Genomic DNA, 14696 nt, shown 5'->3' on the forward strand with positions numbered 1-14696 from the left:
TGGCAACTGGTACACAGGGTTTTTGCAGCGATGCCATCGAAGAACCATTTTGGGTTCCCCAAAGAACCTTTCAGTGAACAGTTCCTAAAAGAACCATTTTTTTCTTAGTGTGTAGAACATTTGAACTCTTTCCCTGCCAGCGTTTACTAAAAAAGTTACCAGTCAGTGCCAATATTTTTGATCATATTCACAAAACTTTCATGGCCCCCCCTGTATATGATGTTGTATGAATATGTAAACAGTCAATATATCAAAAGAAAGACTCTTTCTGAACTTTCGGATTCAGAACGATGATCAAAACATAGATCAAGTAGATTGAGTCCATCAAAGCTTCGACATTTAATTCAGTAACGTTACTCAGTTTTGATTTATATGCTGTTGAATGTTTGATGATCACGTCCAGAGATGCTGTACTATTTCAGAAGATGTGTAACAGCGCCCTCTACCATATAACACTGTAAAACATTATAACTTGTCTATGGTGGGGAAGCGGTGTCATAAATGACAGAAAATCTCATCAATGGCGGGAAAATAGTTAATAACCTAAAGAACATTTTTGAACTATAAAGAACCTTTTGTGGAATGGAAAGGTTCAATGGATGTTAAAGGTTCTTCGTGGAGCCATAGATGCCAATAAATAACCATTATCTTTTAAAGTGTAGGGATAAGACTTACGGATGCACTCTGGCTGTGTCCCGCTCCAGGTGAGGTCAGCCTGGCAGAGGCGTGTGGTGGAGCCCTGCAGCAGGTGACCAGGCTGACACTGGAAAGCCACCATACTTCCAACCTACACCAAACACACACACGCACATATCCCATCAGACACTGTGCTCCCACAACTCTCTTCTGGAGGCAGATTAAACAATATTAAATACCTGCAGTTTTTGAATGAAAGAAGAGCTTTTCACACTGTGCTTAACCCCTGGTTATTGTCGTTCTAAACCTTGCTTTTAACCCCGGATAAGGGAACGTTTCGCATTTATAATTTAGAAATGGGGTTAGCACTGCTTTTTACATGGGGGTATGAAAGCATTAGTGCTGCTTTCGTGCTTGTAAAACCCCATATTGTGGTGCCAAACTTGCGGCACGGTGTTAGAATGTTATGCTTAGCAACCGACAACCAATCGCATGCCTCATTTTAACATGTTCTGGTCACGGAAACATGCTGCATTGTACATAAACAGTAATTTCAGTGTTCTGCGTCAATTGGACATTTCTTCTTACCTTCATTCAGAAAAAGACTTTACATTACAGTGCGACGTTCATCCAATCAAAGAAACTGACAGTGAAAATATGCAAATAAGGATGTTAACCCAGGGTATAGGAAGGTACAGTGTGGAACACCAGCTTTTGAAAACCCAGAATTAATTGTTAACCCCGGGTTAATTATGAGCAGTGTGCAATGTAAAGCAAGATAACCCAGGATTTCGTTTACCTGTGGTTTAGAATGACCCAGGGTCAACTATTTTAAGTGTGAAAAGCCCTAGAGTTTTCATTCCTGAGGACAGATGATAGAAAATAGTGATGGGGAGTTGACTCCAAAAGAGTTGATTCCTCGACTCTGAATAGCTCCAGAGTCAGGGTTGACTCCAGCACAGGTATCGACTCTCGGTGTCGACTCTGTTGCTGTGTCCGAAATCGCTCACTTGTTTACTGATTCTCGAATCCATAGCCTATATAGTGCATAGCAGTTGAGTGCACTAGAAGCAAGGAGTGAACGAAATGAAGCGAGGAATTCAGACACTGACGAATCACGTTAGAGAGCTGTCGCAGAAACTTTGTTACATACATTTATCCTACATGTAGCTTACTTTAGAAATAGATAACAGTCATAGTGACTTTAGTTTGCAATTATACATACATGGTAGCTTATATTAATGCAATAAACATAGATTTGATTTTCCATGGTTTAACCGTGTTCATAATCATTAAACTAACCATAAATTATAAATAAAAAACTCACATCAACAATAAACACATCAATAAGTGTACATTATTGTATGCATTTTTGTATGTATTGTATTAATTTTAGTATCTTTAAGTCTCCTGTCCAAGCACTTTTAAGAAAATGATCATGTGCGTTAAGTGCCATCACCCGACCATTATAATGAGATGAATTCATTAAGAATCCCTTCTTTCTCGTTTATTTAATTCTGACATAATATTCGACCACAGATGTTTTTTGTGACTTTAGGTATCGGCAATTAGCTAGGTAGCAACATTGATTCTCATCAAGTCATCTCTAAATTGAACTAATTTGGACAGTCACGCTAAATATGTGTTGCTTTAATGAGGGGATTTTAAGGCTTTGTGTCGGGGAAAAATAAATTAATTAAGTGTTTAAGGACTGCCATCTTGCCTTATTTATGACCCTGTTTTGATGTAAAGTAAATGGAGTCGAGGAGTCTCCTACAGTGGGAGACGGGAGTTGGAGTCGACTCCAAAAAACCTGGAATCGAACACCCCTACTAGAAAAGACTGCAACTACAAAGATGTTACTTAAAATTTCAGATCTTTCAAGTTCCTTCTGCATCGCCGACACCATCTGCTTCCCAGAATCACTATCTTAAAAGCCAAAGTGGAAGAGTGCTAATGTCGGGTGGATATTCTCGTATATGGTACTTACTTACTTTACCTACAGCTAATGTAATCACCAGTACATGCACTTAGGAGGCCATTGTGACCTCCTTTCCAGGCCACTAGTGGTGTAAAGTGGCATTTATTTCCATAATATATGGTAGCGCTACTCATGCAAACATCTTAGGCTATTATATGTTATCATCAGCAAGGTCACGGGACCAAAAAGTGTCGCATATATGCCTGTGCGCGTGGGCTGTGCTTTAGGATACATATGAAGGAAGTAAGATATTAACATGTCACAGAGTACCATGTGGGTTTAGCATATTAATTGATTAACATGTCCCCGCTCACTGCAAACACAGTTGACGAGCCATAGACACCGCCGCTTATCTGGGGTGTGCGATATCTCCTCTTGCCGACTCCAACATCATTAAGCCCCGGATAGCAAAAGAGCTCGACTGGCTCCTTTTTCTCCAGGCCAGACAAATGATTTACGAATATGGAAAGGCTGATATTTAGCCGTTTCATGAAGCCTCTGGAGGTCTTGACCTCTGATACTGTAATGACTTGAATACTAAACTCTTCCTCAGCAATCTCAGTGTTTCTGTTTTTCACATCTCCCTCAGTTCACCCCTCCGTCCTGTTCCCTTGACAAAACATAATCAGATTTATTTGCACTACTGAGAAGTTGATTTTTTTTTGCTCTTTTCGAGTGGTTCTGGGGTGTTATTACATCCATGCATACAATTTCACCGCTCCTCAAGCCCCTGACCATGTTCGGAGTGGGAAAAGTCTTGAGAGGGCTTAATAATATTTTGTAGTGGATGTGAGGGGATGAAGGGCCTTCACTAAGTAGTTTGTCTGGAGTGGGTTTGAGAAAAGCCATGAATCATTCTTTGACAATCATTAAGAACGCTTTCATGGAAGGAATGAGGGAAGACATGAAATCTTCATTTGAGTGAAAATTTGTACTTGTAACCATTAATTTGAAGATTAAAGGAATAATTCACCTGAAAATGAAAATGTATTCATTTCTATCTTCAGTGAAACATAAAATGAGATCTTTGACTTTGTGAAAGTGGTCCATACAATCCATGCTGTATATTCCATATCATCAGGTTGGAATGACATACGGATTAGGAAATGATAACAAAATGTTTTATTTTTAGATTTAGAAGAGAGAACTATTTCGTTTAAGCAGTGGTTCTCAACCAGGTGGCTGAAAATGACTGAAAATAAAGACAAAAAAAGTATTAAAATAAGCCAAAACTCACACCAAAAATTCTATTTTAAAAATTCAAATTTAAAATTTTAATTCACCGTCTCAACAAGGGTTTTCTTTGAAGATTTATAAAAGTGTGATTATTAGACTTGGAAAAGTCATATACATGAACAAATTCTTGGGCATTTTTATGCTTTTGTTTAAACAATATATATTATGGCAAGCTCTAAAATACTTTATCAGGTAGAAATTGTGAGTAAAATGTTTTTTAAATCAATCCTTTTCCAGTAAATACCAAATATCTGGAAAAAAAAGGTTTGTCCCTCTTTGGCTTTCATGAAAGCAGCACTCAAGCTGACATGAACCATGAACTTTGAACTCTGACATGAAGTTTTCTGTTATATATATGTGGTCATCCTGCTACCTTAAAGCCAAAGGTCCTGTTGAGAGAGCCATAGCGGGGCGTCCCAGGGTTCTCACAGGTGGTGCGAGTCGGCTCTGGGGAAAGAAAGGGAGAAAAAAGACAAAACAAATGAACATCCAGGCACATTCTTCTTCTCAATATCTTCTTATCTGCCACAACTGAGGCATTTTCTTTTTCACCACCATAACAGCATAACAGCATTTCATCTCCCATAAATACGTGCTACATCGCCTTCATGAGCCCAGACACATCTCTCAAAGCAGTGCTAGGACTCGGCTTATGGTGATTGTTATGGGGCCTGTGTGTTTATGTAAGTGCTGCAGCAGTGTCGTAACAGTTGTTTTTTTATGACGAGCTGATGGAGACGCAGCAGGGGGCAGTGTTGCTGCAGCAGTGCATCTGCTACCACACAGCTGTGCTGCTCTGTAATTGGGATGTAGAGCACATTTTTGAGCTGACGCAGAGACCCTTGATTCAATGCAGGCGTGCAAATGACAGGACAACCTGCAAGGCTTACACAACCAACCCCTTTTCCATGCCGTTTTTAATGTGTGGGGCTTCTAATACCGAGTCAGCACACAGAAAATATATGACTGCATCGCCATATTGAGAAAAGAGTTGCAGACAGTGCTCGTGTTGCTTTGGTGTTGAAAGAAAAGGCCAAACAGGATTAAGTTGAAACTACTACATCCACATGGGACATGTTCACATCTTCCCACATCCATATGGAAGTTTTGAATGTCAGATTATCACCACCATTGAAAAGATACCTTGGAATGGAGGTACACATATGAAAATCGCATTTGCCCAACAATATACCATGGGCTGAATATTAAAATTACTAAATGTCTCTGATTGTTTCATGCTCTTGGCCGCCAGTGATGCATTGCACAAACTGATGCTCCAGAAGGAAACACGATGCATTAAGAGCTGGGGGGTGAAAACCTTTTGAATTTGAAGATCAAGGTAAATTGTACTGAATTTATCTTCCGGGAAACATGCGCGTATCTTCTGTTGCTTCTGAAGAGCAGTACTAAATGAAAAAAAATCAAAATAATTTTTGAAACATCATTCAACATCTTCATCCTGTTCAAAAGTTTTCACCCCCCGGATCTTAATGCATCGTGTTTCCTTCTGGAGCATCAGTGAATGTTTGAACCTTTTTAATAGTTGTGTTTGAGTCCCTCAGTTGTCCTCAGTGTGAAAAGACGGATCTCAAAATCATACAGTCACTGCTGGAAAGGGTTCAAATATGCAAAAAATAATAAAAATTTTGTATGATCTCTCTTATTTTGTTAAAATTATTCACATTTTCACAGATTCTGCAAGGGGCTCCCATACTTTTTCATGCAACTGTAGATGAATATGACGCACAGGCCTTGAGATCAACAACAAAAGATATGGAAAATGTTTTTTCTAACTTTTAAAAAATGATTTATTTTGCTACCCTAACTATGCACAATTTTAAGGTTATTTCTCTTTCATTATTTGCATTTAACCGAACTTGACTCCATGGGGTTTATCTCAGTCAGTTCAGAAGAACCAAGTGGAAACTGGGAAAAGCCAATAGGATTCATTTTATAAGCATTGGTGTGTGGATAAATATGCAGTGGCATTTCATTTCCACCCCATGTTTCTTTTTCATGGTGTCTTTAATACTGCACGAGGCCATAATAACTCCATTGAAACAGCTAAATGATTACACCTGCTTTGGGGCCATGGCTGACATCTTCCGTTGGCACAATACACTAAATGCTTAAAAACGCCAATCAGAGCTCATCCAAATCTCCTGCTGGCTGTTCACAGCTCCTCAATAATGGCCTCACAGAGTTGAGACCATTTATTCAATTACTTGCTCAATTAAAAACAATTATCGATGTATTTATTGACGTTAGGAGAAGGACTCCCTCATGAATATATAAACTGCAGGGTTTAATCAGATAAACACTGTAAGTATGGGGACAGGAGTCTTTGTTAATGAGACGTGGAGAAATGGATGTAGCCATAATACAGCCTTCGGCCAGTTCATTCACAGGGAAAGAGAAGGAAAAGTGAAAAAGAACAAAATAGAAGTAATTAATTTGACTCCTTATTTGAAAAACAATTGAATAAGAATAATAACTCTGATTCAGTTCACATCTCTATGGTGGTTCTCAGAATTCAAAAGCCTGCTAAAGCAGCTTTACAGAAATCAGTGAATTTATACCCTCCAGCAGGGAAACCAGAGGTGAAAGTAACAAGGGAAAAATCTGTAAGGGTAGAACGTGGAAGAAACCCTGGGAGGAAGAAAGACTCGAAACTCCCACTGTTGGGGAAGTTTAAGAGATTTCAAGCAGTTCAACTACAGTCAAGCTAGCCTTTAAAAATTGCTAGCTATACTGAAAGTTAATAACAAAAGGGATAGTTCACCCAAAAATGAAAATTATGCCATCTTTTACTCACCCTCAAGTTGTTCCAACCCTGTTTCTCTCTTCTGTTGAACACAAAAGAAGATATTTTAAAGAATGTTGGTTATCAAACAGTTGACGGTGGCCAATGACTGTCTGGTTATCAACATTCTTCAAAATATCATCTTTTGTGTTCAACAGAAGAAAGAAACTCATACAGATTTGGAACACCACGAGGATGAGTAAATGATGACAAAATTTTCATTTTTGAGTGAACTATCCCTTTAATTGACAATAATATCAGATGATAATTAGTGGTGTGACGAGACAGACGAGATGAGATTTTTGCACAGTATTTTTAAGAAGTCTTCAATGATGAAATACATGACTAGAAAAATAGTCTGCAGGTGCATTTTAAATGTTTTAACTAATCATCTTGCAATGAATGTCATTTCAGTTGTACTTTCTGAGTATCAATTATCATTTGCAGTAAAAGAACAATACTCAAGCACTGTGAAAGGTTTTGCATCAAACTCAACTGACTCGCTTCTTTGCTGTATGATTTCAAGTTTCTTCAGACCTTAGAACTGCACGATTTATGAGCTTCTTTTGACCTCCTAACTGAACTCCTTTCCACAAATTGATCATAGAAATAAAAACAGTTTTCTCTTTTTAAGTGCAACCATTATCAAAGTGCTCTCTCAAAAGTCAAAGTGCAAATAGAGATCAAATTTTTCTTCAAGCATGATACAGAGCTGAGAGATTGTTACAACTACACAGCCCAGCCTAAGATAGCTTTCATATTGGGAATTATATGCATGCGTCAGGGAGCCGCTTTCAAAATGTGGGGAATTGAAATTACGCTCGCGTTTTACTTTCGCTTTCGATTTCGTGATCTCTGTGAATAGGGAGTGGCGATGCTGAGCACGCATTCTACAATACAAGACATTTGTCAGAAACTTAGGCTCAGTTGTACCATGAATCCTCTGCCATGGTCTTGTCAGTCATCTCGCCACTTACTCTCGTCACGTGATCAGTGAACTCTGATTCCTGCTGCACTACGTACGACTCTGCAGCTTGTGTTGGATGAGCTGGATGGGATTGAAGCGACCGTTATCCAACTGAATTAAATTGATTTTATTTCTGTAAAAAGCAAAACGAAAGTGGAGGCCTAATATAAACGTAGCGGTGGCATTTCTTTTCTAATTTCCTCTCTCACACTCCATCATGGCAATATCGCGAGACACCTTTTCACCTAATTTGAAAAGACATTTTGTTATTTTGTTATATATGTTATCCTGCAATCAAAGCATTTATATGGCAAAAAACAGTAAGGATCTAAATCTGGGTGACAGCATTATGCTGAATATTATTTTACATTAAATACAGCTAACAGTGATATTTGACTTCAACATTTAAGTAAAAAAAGTGCCAGAAAACAGCATTAACTGGTAAACCATAAAATGAAAATTCAGTCTATTTTCTAAATGCATGTTTTTTTTTTAATCTTATAAAATATCATAACTCAATCTTCGGTTGAGATGACATACTTCTTGCTGGTGACATTCTCCAATTTAGTCCGCTTAAACCCCTTTCTTATAATCAACTGCAAGCTCACATTCAAATCTGCCTCAATCCAATCAACAACTGATGGACAGAACCAAGTACCTGGCCTACATTATTTTTCTTTTTCGATAATCCATTGCACTTGGATGTACATCACATTACAAAAGAAAAGATCTATTGCTACTTTCATTTCATCACAACTGTAACTTCAAAAAAGTAAACAAAGTGACTTCAAGTTTTCACAATAAGTTTAAATGTATTAACATTATTAGTTTATTATACCCAAAGGCCTTTGCACACTAAGTCTGAAATTTTCGTATGCGTTTTTTCGTATTCGTGATCCTAAAAATTCGTCACGCACAGAGACCTTGCACACCGAGTCCGATGCGTATTAATGAATCCGTTACGAAAAAAAAACGCAAAACAGCAGTGGGCATGATTTAGTTGTCCTCTCTCTTCTTAAAAAGAGAAAAAGAAAGAGGAAATATTAGGTCCATCCAATCCCGAGATTGCATAGAGAGGAAGGAGAAGGAGCTGCGTGATTGTCCCGAGTGATTCAAAGTTTACTTCAGGATGTCAGTTTGATGCTTTGCTAACGATACTGGAGAAATCCGTCTTTATATTCTGTCTCTTTGTATTCCGCACTTTGTTTGTCATACAGTGCTGCTGCTTTGTGCTGTAGACGACGTGGATCAACTTGTCAGATGGCATTGGGGATTTTGGCGTTCGCTTGTACGGTGGCTCTGAATTGTCAAAACGTCTCTCAAAATGCGTGCCACCGATGCGAAAAACGCAGAAAATCGAACCTGATCCGAATTTTTTTATGACGGACGAAAGTTTCGGAGGCAGTGTGTAAACGTGATTGACACAACGTGAGGTCGTATTTATTTTTTAACGTGCGAAAATTTCGAACGCGAATTTCGGTGCAAAGACCTTAAAACATTTTCTAATGAACAACAATTTTTACAGCATTTCTTAATCTAATGGTAATTTAAAAACATACCATTGTTCATTGTTGATTCATGTTTGTTCAGAATACATTAATGTAGTATTCTGACCAGGTACGTGCCACAGTGCACCTGTGTTTGAGGAGGTCATGGGACTCGAGGACAATAACTTCACAACAGCTGCCACTGCCGACTGTCAAGAAGTAGTTTTATGAAGCTGAAGTTTCTCATGCAATTTAGTTTTCCCTGGCCTCCATTCCACACTTCATTCTCTCCTACTGTTCCCACTTCCCTTGTTCTGAGGTCACTTAAAGGTGTGGTTTTGTTCTTCCCCACTATAATTGTGTCAATTCAACATCAGGCCGGCTTGGAGCAGCACTGACCTGGGCTGCCAGAGCTGTGGGAGGGCATCGATTTCTTTGGAGTTGTTGTTGCTAAATACTTTTGAGCTTGTTTGTGCACTGGGTGCACTTCGTTGTGGGTGGTAATCATAAGACTCAGCAGCTGGAGCTACTGGAAAGTGTTAATTGAGGCAAAACTTTAAAAATTCCAACCACCTAGCTTAAATTTTCAGACTTTCACTGAACTGAACCGTGAAACTGTAAAGAGACAAATGACTTAAAGGGGACCTATTATGCCTATTATACTTGATTTTGTTTTTGGGTTGTACTAGAATAGGCTTTCATGCTTGAATGCTCAAAAAACACATTATTTTCCCCCATATTTGTCATTGTTGCAGCTCCTCTCTTCCCAGTCTGTCAGTAACGCTCTGTTTGGTTGGCTGCTGCAGTGTGTTGTGATTGGTCAAGCGCTTCGAGTATGTTTGGGAAATGTCCCGCCCCTTACCATAACTGCCAGTTTCAACATACTACTAACTAACTAACTCAACCAGGCCCCACCTCTTTATTTAACATATGCCTTGAGCAGGAATTATGTAAATGAGGAGTATTGTGACTGTTCCTGGAAGAAAACTCAAGACTACAATGAAGGTGTTTCAGGGAGAAACAGTGACACTGATATAGAGAATAACTCCCGCTAGAGGGACTTTGCAGACCTTTTTCATGCCTAAACAGCAACATTACACACTAAAGAAAGCATAATAGGATCCCTTTAAGTGACCGTAATTGCTTCTCGATTAGCACAGTTGGATGCAGTGGCCAGCTTCGCTGGCTTATTATTTGGTTTTAGCATTATTAGGTTTTAATATACATACTTGTAATAATTATTATGGCAGTCCGTTTCACTGGGAATTCAACATATGGTTTAAACATGCAAACTGTGTCAGCATAATTGATTTACCTATACAGCGAGGCTGGGATCCACTCCAGGTGCCATCAGCCTGGCAAAAGCGTGTAGTGCTGCCCACTGGGATGTATGGAGACATGCAGCTAAATGACACCTCGGACTGGAAGATGAAACTGCGGCCTTCCCTCGAGCCAAAAGCAGGGATTCCAGGATCTCCACAGAACTTAGCTATAATCACAGAAATCATAAAGAAACACATTCAGCTAAATCATTCTCAAATGTTTAGTTATGAATGATGCTGAAGTGTTCTGTCAGGCGCTTCATACAGTATAATAGAACATTTTATGGGTTTCCATCATGGGATCATTTTATGGATTTAGTTTTAGTTAGTTTTTTTTTTTAATTTTTGATTAAATTTTATGACTTAAGCAGCTTGTAAACATACTTTATCACTAGAAAAAATTGAAATAACCTGTTAAACATGAAAGTGTTATGCAATCATTTAAGACATTTCTTCTTATATAGAACCTTTTTGGCATAAAGTGTTCTTTAAAATTGAGTCAAGAACCCTAGAGTTCTATTTAGAACCACACTGAAAGTTTTTTTTTTTTACTTTCTCTAAGAGTGCATGCTTTATTATGTTATATCTTTGGTAGTGTCACTTTATCTTTAATATCTTCCAAGAAAGAAAAGTGATGTATGAATATTGAAATTGTCAATAAAGAAATGTAAGGAATATTCAAAAACGATGTTTGTAATGCAACAATTTACCAAAAGATGTACATTGCAATATACAGGGTACTTTGTCTACCATTGGTTCATTCATCACACTGGAAGCAGAAGGTCAAATCAAGTACATTGCATTGTGGGATATAGCATTTCACACAGTGTGCTCTGTTGTATGTATAATGCGCATTTTAGCAAGTGTAGTAGGTCGTCTGAGTATTTTATGCATAGAGAAAATGAGCATACTGTGCACAGTATACACTAATGTTCGGTAAGATTATTTAATGTTCTTGAAAAAACTCTCTTATGCTCACCAAGACTGGAAAATACAGTAAAAACTGTAATATTGTGAAATATTATTGCAATTTAAAATGTTTTCTATTTGAATATATTTTAAAACGTAGTTTATTCCTGTGATCAAATCTGAATTTTCAGCATCATTACTTCAGTCTTTAGTGTCACATGATCCTTCAGAAATCATTCTAATATGATGATTCTAACATTTCTGATTATCATCAATGTTGAAAACAGTTGTGCTGAAAATCATGATTTTTTCAGGGTTCTTTGATCAATAGAAAGTTCAAAAGAACAGAATTTACTTTTAGACATAAGAAATTATAAATGTCTTTACAGTCATTCATACCGACCCCCAAAATTTTGAACAATAGTATACATATTATATACTGCAAGAATAGTATGTTAGTATGCTATTCTGTAAAAATCCACAGAATACTAAGGGAAATCCCAAGCCCCATGATGAGCGTTATCCATGGCTCTGTCACTGTCAGGCAAACAATGGGTCTGGAGGGAAAATCAATCACATGGTTGACGTCACCGACTGACTGATCCGTCATAAATATGCTGGTCAGACGACTATGCCTGAGATCTAGCACTACAAACTTGACTTTTCTTGATGAATTATAGATATGCTGTCAAGATATAAAATAAAAGTTGAAAAGAAAGAGAAGGAAAAAAATCTGTACCCTGACAAAGTCAGAGGTACACTTTCTTTCTCAAGCAAAAGATTTTTTTTTTTTTTTTTTTACATTGCCTGCTTTTGTTCCATGTGAGGGCTAAAACAAGGGTACCTTTGTGATAACTAGGCTTTTTAAACTTTAAATTCTGGAGTTTCTTCATCTTAGATGTTCACAACATCATACAGAATTGGATGTGCTGAAACAGACAGAACTGATATCCCAAGCTGCACCTTGCTGAACCCACCATGTCTCGAGTCCCAAACAAATATTGCTGTCTAATCTAGCGAATGTAATGTAAATTTGTTGACCTATATGTGCTCAATTAATCAAAATCTGATCATCAATTCCATGCCAACAGCAAGCATATAAGGTGCAGACATAAAGCTGCTTATTTGGGAAATGTTGGCATGCATAGTGATGCAAACACTCACAGGGATGAAGCAGTCAGTTTGATTAATATTAATAGAGTAGTACAGTATACTCACGCAAGCACTGGGGCACCTCACCACTCCATGTACCATTGCCCACACATGTGAGAATGGCAGGAAAAGAGAGCTCGTATCCTGGGGAGCAGCTGTAACTCACGCTGGTGCCCCACTCAAAGTCACGTCCCTCCAGAAGGCCGTTTGAGATGGGAGGAGGAGCTGTGCAGGTAACGGCTAAAGAGAGACATTAAACACAGGGGAGTTGAGCTCATACTTAATGACATGTATAATACAGGTTAGGGATAATCCATGGCTAGCTGTGCATTAAACGATTTTAATGCATGACGTGGAAGCAAAGAACCTTCCGACGGGAAGCAGAGTGCATTCAAATCGTTTAATGCACAGCTAGCCGTGGATTATCCCGCTTATACCACGGTCATTTGCCAGCATTGATAAGGCGTTTTTGATGTTTGCAGTGCAATATCTGATCGGAATGTTAAATATGATGGTTATTTTCATCAGTTACGGACCTTTACATCCAGCATTCTGCCGCTTTAAAGGGTCATGAAACCCCAAAACACATTTTCTGAGATGTGAACAGATATGTACAGGCTGCACAGCGAGATCGCATTACAGTGGAGAATTCAAACAACATGCGGAACGTGCATGAGAGCAGTTTCTGCGTGGAATGCCGCAGTGAGTTTAACAACGCTCACCACGTGGATCATATAGATCAGATACAGACCGGAGCAAGATTTTATGGACATATTTCTTATACTTTAGTGCTCTAAACATTAACCAACACCGTATATGCACACATATTTAATCACGTCGTCTTCAAATTAAATATATGTGCAAATAAGGACACTGATACAGCCGTACGTCATGAACGCGACGGATTTCATGACGCAGAGATAAAGTAGTGCGGTAAGATTACATTTATTTGAATGAATTATAGCATTTATTTTAATTAATTATCAATGGATCGAGTGAGAGAGAGAGAGATGTGTGTGTGAATTACTTGCTGTGCAGCATCTTTCTACTAATAGTAATGCTATGAGTTTCAAAAACTTCAAAAAACGAGATGTTGTTGCTGAGAAATAATGTAGCGATTCAGTAGTGAAGACGCTATTTTATATAAAAAGTAGCGGGGGCAGTATTGATAAGCTTCTGTGCTCCTGAATGTTTCTGTGTGTGTGTGCAGCGCGATCTCTGACCTCGGTGTGTGTGTGTGCAGCGCAGCGCATATAGAACGGTGATTAAACTGACTGGAACTACCTGTGCATTAAATGGTTTTAATGCACACCTTCCAGCCAATCAGAATCGACAGACCATGGTATAATTAGAATGTAACCAACGTTAAAATTCCATTTTAAACAAGTATATTTGCCTTGATTCCCAGTAAAAATGTCTAAACACCCTTAAAATACAACAAATGCCACTTCCCAGGGCCTTTTTTCTTTTCAACAAATGATCAGTGAAAGGAAGTGCTTAACCTTCAGAAAATGCTGATTGTTAGCCTCAGGAGGGCAAACTAAATATTATATGAGCTTCTTTATTTTCTGTTCAGTTTATATGAGGTTTGCAACCTTGTTATCAAACTTTGAGGAATAAATACAGTTTAAAACCCTGTTTGATCTGATTTATTTCTAGCAATAAACATTAAATAAACATAAAAGCTCTCTGTAGGGGCTTGCTAGTTTGGGACCAAACGTGGTTTGTAGTTAACTTTATTTTCAATAAATTAAAGAAAAACATTTGTTTGACTATTTTTTCTTACAAAAACTTGGGTAACAGGGTTGAATGTATAACATTTTTATATTTGTTCCTGCCATGCTTTTCAAACGGTCCAAATTATGTTACTTCTTATGTGTCAGTATGCTACAATTTGTAATATATATATATTTTTGAAGATGTATGAAAAATACTTAAATTATAAAAATACTTAATTCATATTTAAATTAATTTATATTTAAAATGATAATAATTAATTATACATTACGTTTAACTTGTATAATATTTTTTAACTCCATTTGCAGATTTTATCACTTGCACTATAAGCATTGAAATTTTTCTTTTCATGTAAATGCATTTCATTTTAAGGAATTTATTTGAGATATTTTTATTGGAAAACAAGAAAAAGACCTGAACAGAACTGTATGCAGTGCATATCAAATAACTGTATTCATTATAATAA

General features: G+C 37.7%; 1 protein-coding gene across 1 annotated transcript in view; it reads right to left on the reverse strand.

Moving 5' to 3' along the window:
- csmd3b (CUB and Sushi multiple domains 3b) overlaps positions 1-14696 on the reverse strand; it is a 484809-nt gene that overhangs the window by 14954 nt on the left and 455159 nt on the right. Inside the window, 4 exon segments of the mRNA XM_051873165.1 lie at positions 676-787; positions 4227-4300; positions 10426-10599; positions 12560-12733. Of these exon segments, the coding sequence (XP_051729125.1) occupies positions 676-787; positions 4227-4300; positions 10426-10599; positions 12560-12733 (534 nt within the window).

This window comes from Ctenopharyngodon idella, chromosome 19 (assembly GCF_019924925.1).
Source record: "Ctenopharyngodon idella isolate HZGC_01 chromosome 19, HZGC01, whole genome shotgun sequence".
NCBI classification, from domain to species: Eukaryota; Metazoa; Chordata; class Actinopteri; order Cypriniformes; family Xenocyprididae; genus Ctenopharyngodon; species Ctenopharyngodon idella.